Source organism: Sapajus apella, unplaced genomic scaffold, assembly GCF_009761245.1.
Source record: "Sapajus apella isolate SASKATOON/1434 unplaced genomic scaffold, GSC_monkey_1.0 scaffold9, whole genome shotgun sequence".
In the NCBI taxonomy this organism is placed as follows: domain Eukaryota; kingdom Metazoa; phylum Chordata; class Mammalia; order Primates; family Cebidae; genus Sapajus; species Sapajus apella.
This window is the reverse complement of record NW_022436949.1, coordinates 40,302,074-40,314,758: the sequence shown is the minus strand read 5'-3', so window position 1 is coordinate 40,314,758 and position 12,685 is coordinate 40,302,074. Positions and strand designations below refer to the sequence as shown.

Sequence of the window (12,685 nt, the reverse complement as noted above, 5' to 3'; positions counted from 1 at the left end):
TTGGGAGGCTGAAGCAGGAGCATTACTTGAGCTCAGGAATTTGAGACCCAGCCTGGGCAGCATGGCACAACCTATTTCTACAAAAAATACAAAAATTAGTCAGGTGTGGTGGTGCATGGCTGTAGTCCCAGATACTCAGGAAAACTGAGATGGGAGGATTGCTTGAGCCCGAGAGGCAGAGGTTGCAGTGAGCTAAGATGCACCACTGCACTCTAGCCTGGGTGATAGAGCCAGACCTTCTGGTCTAAATATATATATATATATGCACATATATGTACACACACACACGTATATATAGTCAAGAGAAAAACATAAAGTATATAGCTATGAACTCACTATTTTATGCTAACATTTACATGTAAAGGAGTGGGGGCAGGGAGGATGTGTGTGTGACTTGTCTGTGTTTATCTGCCCATCTCTGTGTATCAATGCGTAGAATAAACACAAGAAACTGGCTGAGTGCTGTCCCTGGGAATGGGGCATAATGGGGTGAGGAACAGGAGAAGAAAGAACATTTGTTTTCATTCTATACTTTTGTAGATTTTGAATTTTGAACCATCCTGTACTTAGTTTAAGAACTTATTAATTAAAAAATTCAAGCTGGCCGAGCGCGGTGGCTCATGCCTATAATCCCAGCACTTGGGAGGCCGAGGCGGGCAGGTCACGAGGTCAAGAGATCGAGACCATTCTCGTCATGAGGAAACCGCGTCTCTACTAAAAATACAAAAATTATCCAGGCGTGGTGGCATGCGCCTGTAGTCCCAGCTACTCGGGAGGCTGAGGCGGAAGAATCGCTTGAACCCAGGAGGTGGAGGTTGCAGTGAGCTGAGATTGCACCACTGCACTCCAGCCTGGCGACAGAGTGAGACTCCGTCTCAAATTAAAAAAAAAAAAAAATTCAAGCTAAAAAAATTTAGAATGATGGGTACTTGTGAGGATGACATTAATTACATAAAGGAAGAATTTCCTGAAAGCAGTAAAAGAGTATAACCCAGTCAAAATCCCAGCAAGTTACTCTGTAAATAAGGACAAACAGTAGAAGTTTATATGGTGAGGCAAGAAGCTTACCAGTTCTGTGATGCTGATCAAGCGGTTATTCTCTCTCAGCCCCAGATTCCTCATCTGTAAACCCAAAATGAAGATATCTACTTAATAAATTATAATTTAAGGATTAAATATGGCATTGGGTATAAGCTGCCTAGCAGAATCTGGCACACAGTAGGTACTCAGCACATTTTTATTATTTCCATTAAGTAATACACTAAAGCCACCATCAGCCTCAAATTTCTACACTGGCAAGCCATTGCTCTGACCCATTATATTATTGTTTATTTGTCTGAAAAATTACTATCCTCTTAACCAATAGTCATATGACCTCTATTTTAATGGACAGCCAGGAAGGGGTAAAAGATCCTGCCGGAGTGCTGAAAACTCCTCTTCACTGAGAAAATTTTAATTCTAAGAATAATTACTACACACACACACACACTCATACATATGTCTAAGCATCTAATTATAAGCACTTTCAATAATTTTTTCTGGAAACATAATGCAGTATTACTACCCAGAAATGAAGTTAACTATTTTCTTCTTAGATTCTGCTTAATTAGTCAAATGATGGCATGCTATGTTTACAGCTATGCTATTCTGTTAGGCTTGGAACTTAGGAATTGCCGTCACTAATTATGACAAATACATATGAATACAAGGTTCAGAGAAGCCACAGAGGAGCCTTCTTATTAATTTCAAGAGCTGACAAAATAAATTCTATCATTAAAAATAAGGAAAAATATCTTTTTCAAAAATTTCTTGACCTGAATCTGGAGCTTTTACACCAAGTTCATTACTTTATCATTGCTGTCAAAAACCAACTAACCATGGTGTCTGGGTCTGTCTGACATTCCCTTTGAAAATGGCTCTTCTCATTGAATCTCATCTGTACTCAGTCACTTTTCATGGACCACGTGTGCATACATATATACACACACGGACACACACACACACACACACACACACGCACGCACAGCTTAAAAAAAACTTCAGGCTTTCAATTCATTTCATAAGCAATAGAAAAGATAGATGTTCTTACAAATCATGGCAGACAGCTGCCTGTAAATTTTGTTGTAATGAATTTTTCATTTCTAAAAAGTATCCTAGTATAAGAAGGGCGAGACACTGAAAAGTAGTAGAAAACAAGATAATTTCTTAGAGGTTTTGGTTTACCTTCGATTATGAAAAGTTTATAACATGTAATATTTTTGTAGTCACAAAATCTATTGAATTTATGAAAGCTAACTATTTATTTATGCCATGAAAAGGATTTCACCTTGAGCACCAATGATTCAAAGGTCAGGCTGGAGCTCAGCAGAGGAGTATGTAATAAAGGAGGGGTGAGCAACCTTCTAGTGGAGACATTTAGTCCTTGCTGCAGACCCGAAGGAATACAAAGATGTCAGTGAACATGAAAAATCAGGGTGCTTTTAGGGACTGGGAACCATAGAGAGTAAAGAGTTAAGGAGTAAAGCTTCCACAATATGAGTGGTTCAAACAATGAAAATTTATCATCTCACAGTCATGGGGCTAAAAGTCCAAGATCAAAGCATCAGCAGAGCCATGCTCCCTTTGAAGGTGATAAGGACAGATCTCTTCTAGGCCTCTCTCTCAGCTTCTGGTAGTTCCTTGGCTTGTAATATAGAACTCCAATCTTCACATGATTTTCTTCTTGTGTTCAAGGCTCTGGGTTTGAATTTCCCCTTTTATAAGGACACCAATATATTTTATTAGGGCCCCATCCAGTATGACCTCATCTTAACTAATTATACCAGCAGTAACCCTATTCCTAAATAAGGTCACATTCTGGGTTACTCAGGGTTTGGACTTCAGCATATAAATTTGAGAGGGACACAATTTAACCGACAACAGATAATAAATGGTAAAACTGGGCATCAGAGCTCAAGTACTTATTCTCTTTTTACAACCAAGTCATCCTGAACACATCCTCAAACTTTTGGGTTTAGAAGGAGAGCTGGTATGGGTAATGTTGGTGAGGAAGAGAAACTGAGAAGTAAGGTAGTCACCATCATAAGACTTAGCTGCTTTGTGGTGACATGAAGAATTCTGCTTAATCTTATGGAAGTGCCGAATTGAGTGTAGAGGAGCCTACTTCTGTAAGGGTTAGCATTTGTCAATCAGTACCAGAGCTCCTCCTGGAATTCTACAGTTAGTCCTATGCATGGTCTCTGTGAACCATATCATCTCATAAATTTTAGATCTGGATGAGAAGTTAAAGATCATTTAGCCCAATACTCTCAAGTGAGAAAACTAAAGCCCACCCAGAATCTAGAATAACTCATTCAAGACCATAGAGCCTTGGCATCCTGTTTTATAGCGCAGTGCTCTTTTCTCTCACTGGACAACCAGGGGTGAGTAAAATATGAGATCTCTCTTAGCTGTCATGGACATGTTTTTCTCCCCTCATCTTTGTCTCAAGCATCTCATGTGCAAAACTCACTCTTAGCTCATCGTTCTCCCAACTCAACAGTTAGAGGCAGATAGAAAGTGCTCAATATTTATTGAATGAACTTATAAATGACAGCAGAGAAGCAGCAAGCCTTTAAGGATAAACTCTTCAACTGAAATATCCAGATGGCCTCTTGACTCACATGCTCCTCCCTCTCTGCAGAGGAGTCCACAGAGCTCTTTCGCTTCTTCTCAGTTGAAGGTGTTTGGATCTTCTTCTCATCGATGTTTCTTCCAAACTGCGCTCCAGCTTCCCAGCATGGCAGCAGCTCCTCTTCTTGCAGGAGATGTGGACACCTGTTTGTGCTCCAGGGCAACATGGCTGGCTATGTCTGGGGGCTGCACTCCCTGCCCGCTGTTAATATTTACATCCAATATAACTCAGTGCCTAGCACAAGTAACTGAATAAGTGCTTGCTGAAGGAATAAATGAGTGATAGACAATGACTATTGCTTGAACTATAGGATCCAAGTTAGTTGGGGATGGGAACTTATTCCAAATAATTTGCTAAAAAAACCCCAAATTTGAGATTTAATATATTCTTTTCATATTATTTACGAAAGACACATTCATTTTAGAAAAATTGAAGAACACAAAGATGTACAGAAAAGAAAATGTAAATCTCTCATATCTTAACTTGCCATAAACCAGAAACACATCATTCATAGATTTGTTGGCCACACTTTGAGTAGCACATGCAAAGCAGCTTGGATTTTACTTGGAGAGGTGGGAAAGAGGAGACTCAAAGATGACTGGTAGGATTATGGTGATGCTTTCTGCGGAGATGGAGAAGACCAGTGGAAAACATATTTGGGAGGAGACAGCAAAAGTTCTCAACTTGGTTGAGAGATATCTAAGCCTTCAAGTAGAGATGTCCAGTAGGAAGTTAGATATATGAATCTGGGGCTGACAGCTGAGGTCAAAGCCAGGGTCATATTCTCAGAAAGTCATGATAGCCTGCATTTAAGGCCTCAGACTAGCTGAGTTATCTAGCAAGTGTGGAAATGAAAGAAAAGAAATTCTAGGACTTAGACCTGGGGCATTCTGACATAAGAATTATTGACTCCATCAGCTTTAACATCCAAGAAATTTTCTCCTAACATTTGTGGAGCCTTGAGGCTTCACCAAAACACAGAATAAAAATCCCAAGTGTCACAATGCTGGCATGGAGTGGCAGTCAGTAAATATACATGGAATAAATGAATGAGCTCCAAAATAAAGGGTTCAAAACCCCTGAGAGTTTTGATTTTAGAATGCCAAGTTTCTTCCCACCCATGATGTGTTAGGTTGAGCAATGACTTCCCCCTAAAGATATGTCCATGTCCCGGGACCTGTGGATGTGACTTTATTCAGAGAAAAGAGTCTTCTTTGCAGATGTGATTGACTTAGAAATCTTGAGATTATCCTGGATTATCTGAGTAGGCTCTACATCTAATAAAAGAGACACACATGGAGGAAAAACACAGACAGATGAGGAGAAGATCATGGGGCCGTGGCAGACATTGGAACTGCAGCTTCAAGTCAAGGATTGCCAGCAGCTTACAGAAGCTTGAAGAGGCATGGAGGACTCTAGCTTAGAGCCTCCAGGGGGAGTGTAGCTGCCTGGCGGACACACGCCTGTCCTGCCAACACCTTCATTTCAACACCGTCTGGCCTCCAGAACTGTGAGAAAATAGATTTCTGTTGTTTTCAGTCATCCAGTTTGTGGTCATTTGTTACAGAAGCTTCAGGAAACGAATACACAGTATCTTTTAGCGGATGCTGTTGCAATATTTCTTTTGGAGCTCTGCTGTTTTCCGATTCAGTGATTCTCAACGCTGGTTGCATATTAGAATTGCCTAGATATTTTCTAAGGAAGGCTGGTGTCTGGAACATCTTCAGAGATTCTGATTCAGGAGGGCTGTCGTACAGGCTGGTATTGGTGTAGAGCCAGACTGTCACTTAATTAGTCAAAACAACTTAACATCATGGGCTGGCACAGAGGTACAGGGGGTGGGAATACCTGTATGATTGTTTTGACCTTAGGAATTTGTTTTGAAACAACAACATGTGTCTTTACATTCAGGTATATTCTTAGAAACTGGCTGAAGCAATTTCGCATCCTTGTGGCAGTAAGTCCTGCTTCCACCATAAAACAGGTACCAAGACAGTGCTGTTTCCACTGTGAAGGAATAAATGGATGCTCTGACACATGGCCACTATTGCTGACCTGACCACTCCCCAGAAGAACCAAGAGGCATTGCTTGCTAGACTGAAGCTCGATCATGTTTCATTTTAGTCTAATCAAAAGACTTGCTTGCAAGCCTTCATTCCAGATGGTCCCAGTGCCCTCCATACAATCAGATAATGACAATTGTGAGTTTCTAGTGGTGTCCTGCTTCACATAATTTAAAAAAATGCTGCATAGAAGTGCTGAATAGGAAAAGAGTAAGTTATTATTTAGAGGGAAAAGGATTCCCAATTGTGGAACAAAGTAATTCCTTGTACCCTGGCTCTAAATAAATGTTTCTTTATTTTTGAAGTTGCGTGACCCCCTGTCGTGTTCTTTTTTGCACGCATGTCAGAAAGCAGTCATGAGTGCATTGTAGTTTGCAGGGTGAGCTTGTCTGTAAAGGGTCTTTAACGAAGAGCTCACTGCATCTATTGACTCCCCAGGATGTCTGAAGTCACAAGTTTGGCTGGTGCACATGAGCCCAGATAAAGAAGATGGTTTTGCCTTCCTGAAACAAAGCCAGAAACTTGATCTCCTTTATTGTGCACTTTGGGTCATGTGCTAATGATGAGGGTTTCTCTAATACTAATCCCCCTAATGAAGGCTTCTCCCAGCCCTTACACAAACCCACACGGCCCCGTGGCTTGGCAAGCCAGAGAGAATAAAGGCAGCGTGGTGTTTGGCTTTTGAACTGAGTTCAAGGCAATTAAAGTCAAGAGCTAAGGAAAGGAGAGGGTTTAGAAATACCAGCATAATAAGTAGTATGACTGGGTGCTCTGTAAATTAACTCAATTAGACAAAGCCTGATTTAACGGGGGAAGATGGTGAGAAGCGCTACCCTCATTAAATTTGGTTGTTAGAGGCGCTTCCAAGGAAATTAAACCTGTTAGTTGTTTGAATCACATAAAACAGTGTGTGCATGTTCATGTACACATGTGCACACATGTAGCTTCTGTGATCATTGTGGGGGTTTTTTTTTTAAGAGAAGAGAAATAGAATACAAAGAAAAAGAAAACATAGTGAACAAAAAGACAAAGAGTGGAAGATAAGGAGAAAAGTGGGATAGAGACAAGGAAAGTCAGAGAGAGAGAGGGGGCACTCTCCTAATTATAAAGCCATGAGCCCTCTTTGGTGGGGGCTTCTGCTTAGTTGCTTGGGCTGCGAAAACCTGCCAGGAGCCTGGGCTCAGTTCCCCCGAGTCTGCATGACAGTGGACAGCCTGGTGAACAAGGAGTGCTGCCCACCCCTGGGTGCAGAGTTGGCCAATGTCTGTGGCTCTCAGCAAGGCCGGGGGCAGTGCACAGAGGTGCGAGCCGACACAAGGCCCTGGAGTGGTCCCTACATCCTACGAAACCGGGATGACCGTGAGCAGTGGCCAAGAAAATTCTTCCACTGGACCTGCAAGTGCACAGGTGAGGCCCATGCTCCAAGCTTGGTGGGGAGGGCCCGAGCTGGGAAAAGAGCTTTTTCTAAGGAAGAGATGAGACTCTTGGCAGAGACTCTTAGATTAGGTTTTGAAAGACAAACCAGTGATGGTTTTGATGGGAAGTGTATCCAATAAGGCCGATGTGCTAGTTTATTCTTCACACCCTCTAGCACATCTAGTTATAAAAACTAAATAAATATGACGTGAGCCAAGCCTGGTTATATGAACACATGCCAACATACGATTGGCTTGTTTGTTGGAAGGGGAATTTAAGAGCTTAAATGTGTCAGCTTTGAAACTAGAAGCAAGTCCTTTCAAGAGGGATTCGGTGCCCTCTCCTGAAATGGGTTTGCACTTGTTGAAAAAGGGTAGGTGAGGCTTGGTATTTAGAAGTCAGGAGTCAAAGGCAGGTGTTCTGGTCTCAGCAGTTCTCATGATTTGAACGGATCTCAAGCAGGGTGCATCTTTCTCGTTAAAGCTTATGACTGGGTTGTAACTTTGCCAAAATTGTTGAGACATGGCAAGAAGGAGCTTTCTCAGGGAGCTAGGGCAGGGATGGTCGTTCTTAGGTAATGGTGGCTTTTTGTCACTCTTCTCTGGACTTGAACTGGACATCACAAAATTTGCTCAGTGTCCTTCTTTTAGATCCTGGTTTCTCTTATTACCTGTTGCTTGGACATCTCTGCATATTTCTCATTCCTCTGGCTCTTCAGGGCTTTTTCAAATCCTCTTCAATTGTTTCTGCCTCCAGTTTCCAGCAGCCATGCCCCACGGGGATAAATGTTCAAAGCCAGGCAAGGCCACTGAAATACAAAAAACACAAGTGGCAACCTCAGCAAAGCCCTTGGACACTGGACACTGTTCTAGGCTGGGTGGCTGCAGAAGATATTTTCCTTTTAAAAATACTTTTTAACTTCTGTTCTTGCAGGATGCTAGAACATAGGAGAATATAGGTCACTGAACTTCGTGAGGGGTTGAAGAGGTTCTACTAAGGGAACATACAAAGGCGTGTGGTGTTGGTATGGGAATGACATTCGATTTAGCTTTGATTTTAAATTTCAACTTTGTTTTAGGTCCAGGGAGTACATGTGCAGGTTTGTTGTATGGGTATGTGGCACAGTGTGGGGGTTTGAGGTATGATTGATCCTGTCACCCAGGCGGTGTGTGTAGCACCCCGTAGGTAGTTTTTCAACCTTTACGCCCTCCCTCCATCCCCCCTCCCTCCATCCCCCCTCCCCTCTCTAGCAGCCCCTAGTGCCTATGCCTACTGTTGCCGGCTTTATGTCCATGAGTACCCAGACATTAGATTTATTTTTTTCACATTAAAAGTTCTGGCTTTAGGCTGGGCACAGTGGCTCGTGCCTGTAATCCCAGCACTTTGGGAGGCAGAGGTGGGTGGATCACCTGCGGTCAGGGGTTTGAGACCAGCCTAGCCAACATGGTAAAACCTCATCTCTACTAAAAATACAAAAATTAGCTGGACTGGTGGCCGGTGCCTGTAATCCCACTACTCTGGAGGCTGAGGCAGGAGAATCTCTTGAACCCAGAAGGCAGAGGTTGCAGTAAGCTGAGATTGCGCCACTGCACTCCAGCCTGGGCAACAGAGTGAGATCCATCTCAAAAAAAAAAAAGCTCTGGCTTTATAATCATTTTGTAGTAATATTTTAAATTCTGTCGTTTAGAAGACTACCTAGGTCCTAGTTTTGCCCTGGGTATTAATTGTGACAAAAATTTCAATAACATGTCGCATATATATTATACAGTTTTTCTAAGCTATTTAAGCATGTGCTTCCATGGACTTTGTCTCATAAACTATGATGGTTTTTCAGATAAATGAGGAGCAGGTTGTGGTTTTCCATCACACTAACACAGTAACTTCTTTGTTCAAAACCCCAAAATACTTCCAGAACAATTATTTCTATGTCAATCAATGAAAAGGTGCTGGCCCAGCATGGCGGCTCACACCTGTAATCCCAGCACTTTGGGAGGCCAAGATGGGTGAATCACTGAAGGACAGGAGCTTGAAACCAGCCTGGCTAACATGGTGAAACCCCATCTCTGCTAAAAATATGAAAATTAGCCTGGCATAGTGGTGGGCACTTGTAATCCCAGCTATTGAGGAGGCTAAGGCAGCAGAATCACTCAAACCTAGGAGGCAGAGGTTGCAGTGAGCCAAAATTGTGCCATGCACTCCAGCGTGGGCAACAGAGTGAGACTGTGTCTCAAAAAAAAAAAAAAAAAAAAGCATGGTGGTGGACACCTGTAGTCCCAGCTACTCCAGAGGCTAAGGCAGGAGAATCACTTGAACCCGGGAGGCAGAGCTTGCAGTGAGCCAAGATCCCGCCACTGCACTCCAGCCTTGGTGATGAGAGTGAAACCTCATCTCAAATAAGAAAAAAAAGAAAGTGCCAAAAGTTTTAAAAAGCTGGAAATTTGCATTGGATAGAATCCTGAGGCAGAAGATTTTCGGAAGTCAAATGTAACTGTTGATTCTTTTTGTTACCAGCTTCTTTACATTTTTTACCTGACTAGCAAGTTTGTTTGTTTGTTTGTTTGTTTGGCAGGGATAGAAAGAATAGAGGATGATAGAATAGAAGGGATCATTGCTATTTCCCTTTGCTGAGGAAATGTTTATAAATGTCGCTCTAGAAGTAACAGGCACTTAGGATTATGTAGACCTACTTTCAAAATGGACAAAAAAGGATCCCCTGCTCTAAAAAGGCATTGGGCCAGAAATAGGGCCTGTCCTTTAAGTCCAGGTTGTATGGAAATCCCATGTCCGTAAGCCAGGTCGAAGAAGCAGGGCTTCCTCCAGGGAGATGGTTTTCCTCTCCAGTCATTGTCAAGGCTGGGCCTGGCCCTGAAACCCCACCTGCAAGTTGTGGCTCACCTTCCCCCGTGATCTGCTCAGTCCAGACTCATCAGGAACATAATTTTTTCCACATCTACGTTTTTTAAAGGTAACTTAAGATTTACCGTATCTATAAATACAATTTACTAGAATTTTAATGTTTTCCAGTTTTATTGAGGTGTAATTGTTACATAGACCACTGCACACAATTAATGTGCACAATCTGGTGTTCGGACATACGCATACAGTTCTGTTACCATCTCCACAATCAAGATAATAAACATATCCATCATCTCCAAAGGTTCCTCGTGGCTCTTGGTTTTTGTTTATTTTTTGTTTTTGTGGTAAGAACACTTAACATGAGATCTACCCTCTTAACACGTTTTTAAGTGCTGAATGTTTTATTGTTAACTACAGGCGCGATGTGCTACAGCTGATCTCTGAAACTTGCTCATCTTGTATCATTATAACTTTACAACTCCCCACAGCCCCTTCCTCATGCCCTGGTAACCACAATTCTGTTGTGTACTTCTATATGTTTGGCTACTTTAGATGTCTCATATAACAAGACTCATGCAGAGTTTGTCCTTCTGAGACTGACTTATTTCACTCAGCACAAATGTCTTCCAGGTCCATCCATGTTGTCGCAAATGGTAGAATTTTTCTCTTTTTAAAGGCTGAATAATATTCCATTGTATTATCATACCAACTTTGGATGGCTCTACTTATGTTGCTAGATGGTCTTTTTCTTTGACTTTCAGGATATGAGACTAAGTCCTTAGGTGACTGAGCTGGGAAGTTAATTTGTGTACATCATAATTACCATTCTGTGACATGATTAGCTTTGCCATGATTTGTGGGGCAATCTTTGGAATTTAAACCTAATCCTGAGCCTCCAAAAAAACCTCTACAATAGCCTGTTGACTCTTTTGCAAGAGTCCCTGGGGCACTCCTGGGGTGATCCAAAATTTCTTAAGGAGGAGATGTAGGTAAGTTTCTTGTAACAGACTATGGATGACCCTGAATGTTGTTAATTCTTTGGAAAATAAATACTTCCTAGTTTCCATAATCATGAAGCTGGCAAAGTCATTTCAGCCTCATAAATAGAGACACATACAAACCCTGGGATTTGTTTTTTAAAACCCCACATTCTATAGTGAAATTCTCTGTAGAGAGCTTCTCTATAGCCTCTGTAGGGGTAGATTGAAACAAAAAAGCTACTGAGGTTTGTCAGGAAGAGCTGAATTTCGGCAGACTTTGAATTTGCTCTTTACCCTATAAGGCTTACCTGCCAGTTGGCTTTACAAGAATATGCCATTTCCAGCTGTGTCTTTTGGCTTTTGAGAAATGTATGCACCAAATAGTTTTTGAACAGTTGACGGTGAACTTCTTGTTTGTACAAGTGACTAAGTGCCTCCATTTTCCAATCTCTGAAATGGGGATAATGATGAAACCACTTGTAAAATCCTTTTGAGTACTGTAGATGAAAGGACCTGTGTAAGTGTAAAGTATTGTTATTAAAATAATAGAATCTCTGATTAAAAGGAATAGGCTATTTAGAGTTCCTTGTAAATTCACTAATCGGTGGTCTTTAAGCTTATTTAATCTAATGGTTTTCTGAGGTTGAGCTAATGCAGTTCATGTAGGAATGTGTGGTGTTTAGATGTTCTCACTCTTTTTCCATTTTTATCCTAGTCATTTGTCAGCATAAGACTTTGACTCTTTAAATTTAATTTTTACTCTAGGACATACTCTATGGTCGATAGATTGATATTATCTAGGGATCATTTTTTTCCTCTCTCTCCATTTCCCAGTAAGATAACACAGTTCTTTCTAAAATGCTCCTCTTACATTTTTTGCATTGGTAGATTAAGAAGAAAAAACTAATTCATGTTAAATTGAGGTAAGATGCTACTAGGGTATCTAAATTAAAGAAATAAACCTTTTGTGTACTGGGCTTTCATGTTGTTAAACTTTTCAGTCATCTTCAGCATTTCAACAAATTCTTTGGGTCAGGCTTGTAAGTTTAGAAATGAAAGGGACCTAACTTTAGAGCTTTGGAATATTTTCTCTGAAACATGTTGGAAAAGGAATTTTTTGACTGAATAAATTTCTGAGTCATAAATGAGCTCCAAACCAGACACAAGCTTTCTTTTTTCCCCTCTCCCATTCTTTTCACAGGTGTTGAAAGCTTTCTTATTAGAACTTATACATTGCCTTTTGGAGGCAACTCTGGTTACATGAAAGTTTCTTGTTCACTATAATTGTGAAGCATCTCTGATTTTCTGAGTCAGGATTAATCATTTTGTCACTTGTCATCCCATGGAGCTTGGTTTATTCCTCTGTTTTCACTTTTCCCATCGTTAGACTTGTGGTGAAATGTCACTGAGTACGTGTCCTTCATTTCCACTAGACTAAGGTGCTCCCTGACTTATGATGGGGTTATATCCCAATAACCCATCATAAGTTGAAAATACCATAAGTCAAAAATGCATTTAATACACCTAAACTATGAACATCATAGCTTGCATAACCTACCTTAAATGTGCTCAAAACACTAGCATTAGCCTACAGTTGGGAAAAAGCACCTCACACATGGCCTCTATTATAATAAGGTGTTGAACATCTCATGTAATTTATTAAATACTGTACTGAAGGTGGAAACCAAAATGGTTAC

At 41.1% G+C, this 12,685-nt stretch overlaps 1 protein-coding gene across 2 annotated transcripts in view; it reads left to right on the top strand.

The window, feature by feature from the left end:
* Positions 1-6,332: 6,332 nt before the first annotated feature.
* Positions 6,333-12,685, top strand: part of DCT (dopachrome tautomerase) — a 43,120-nt gene continuing 36,767 nt past the window's right edge. Inside the window, exons 1-2 of one of the 2 annotated variants that reach the window (XM_032277473.1) lie at positions 6,333-6,799; positions 6,830-7,143. In XM_032277473.1, coding sequence (XP_032133364.1) covers positions 6,849-7,143 — 295 coding nt within the window. In that variant the 5' untranslated portion in view covers positions 6,333-6,799; positions 6,830-6,848. The remainder of the gene's footprint in view (positions 6,800-6,829; positions 7,144-12,685) is intronic. The other variant, XM_032277474.1, reaches the window with a different exon arrangement.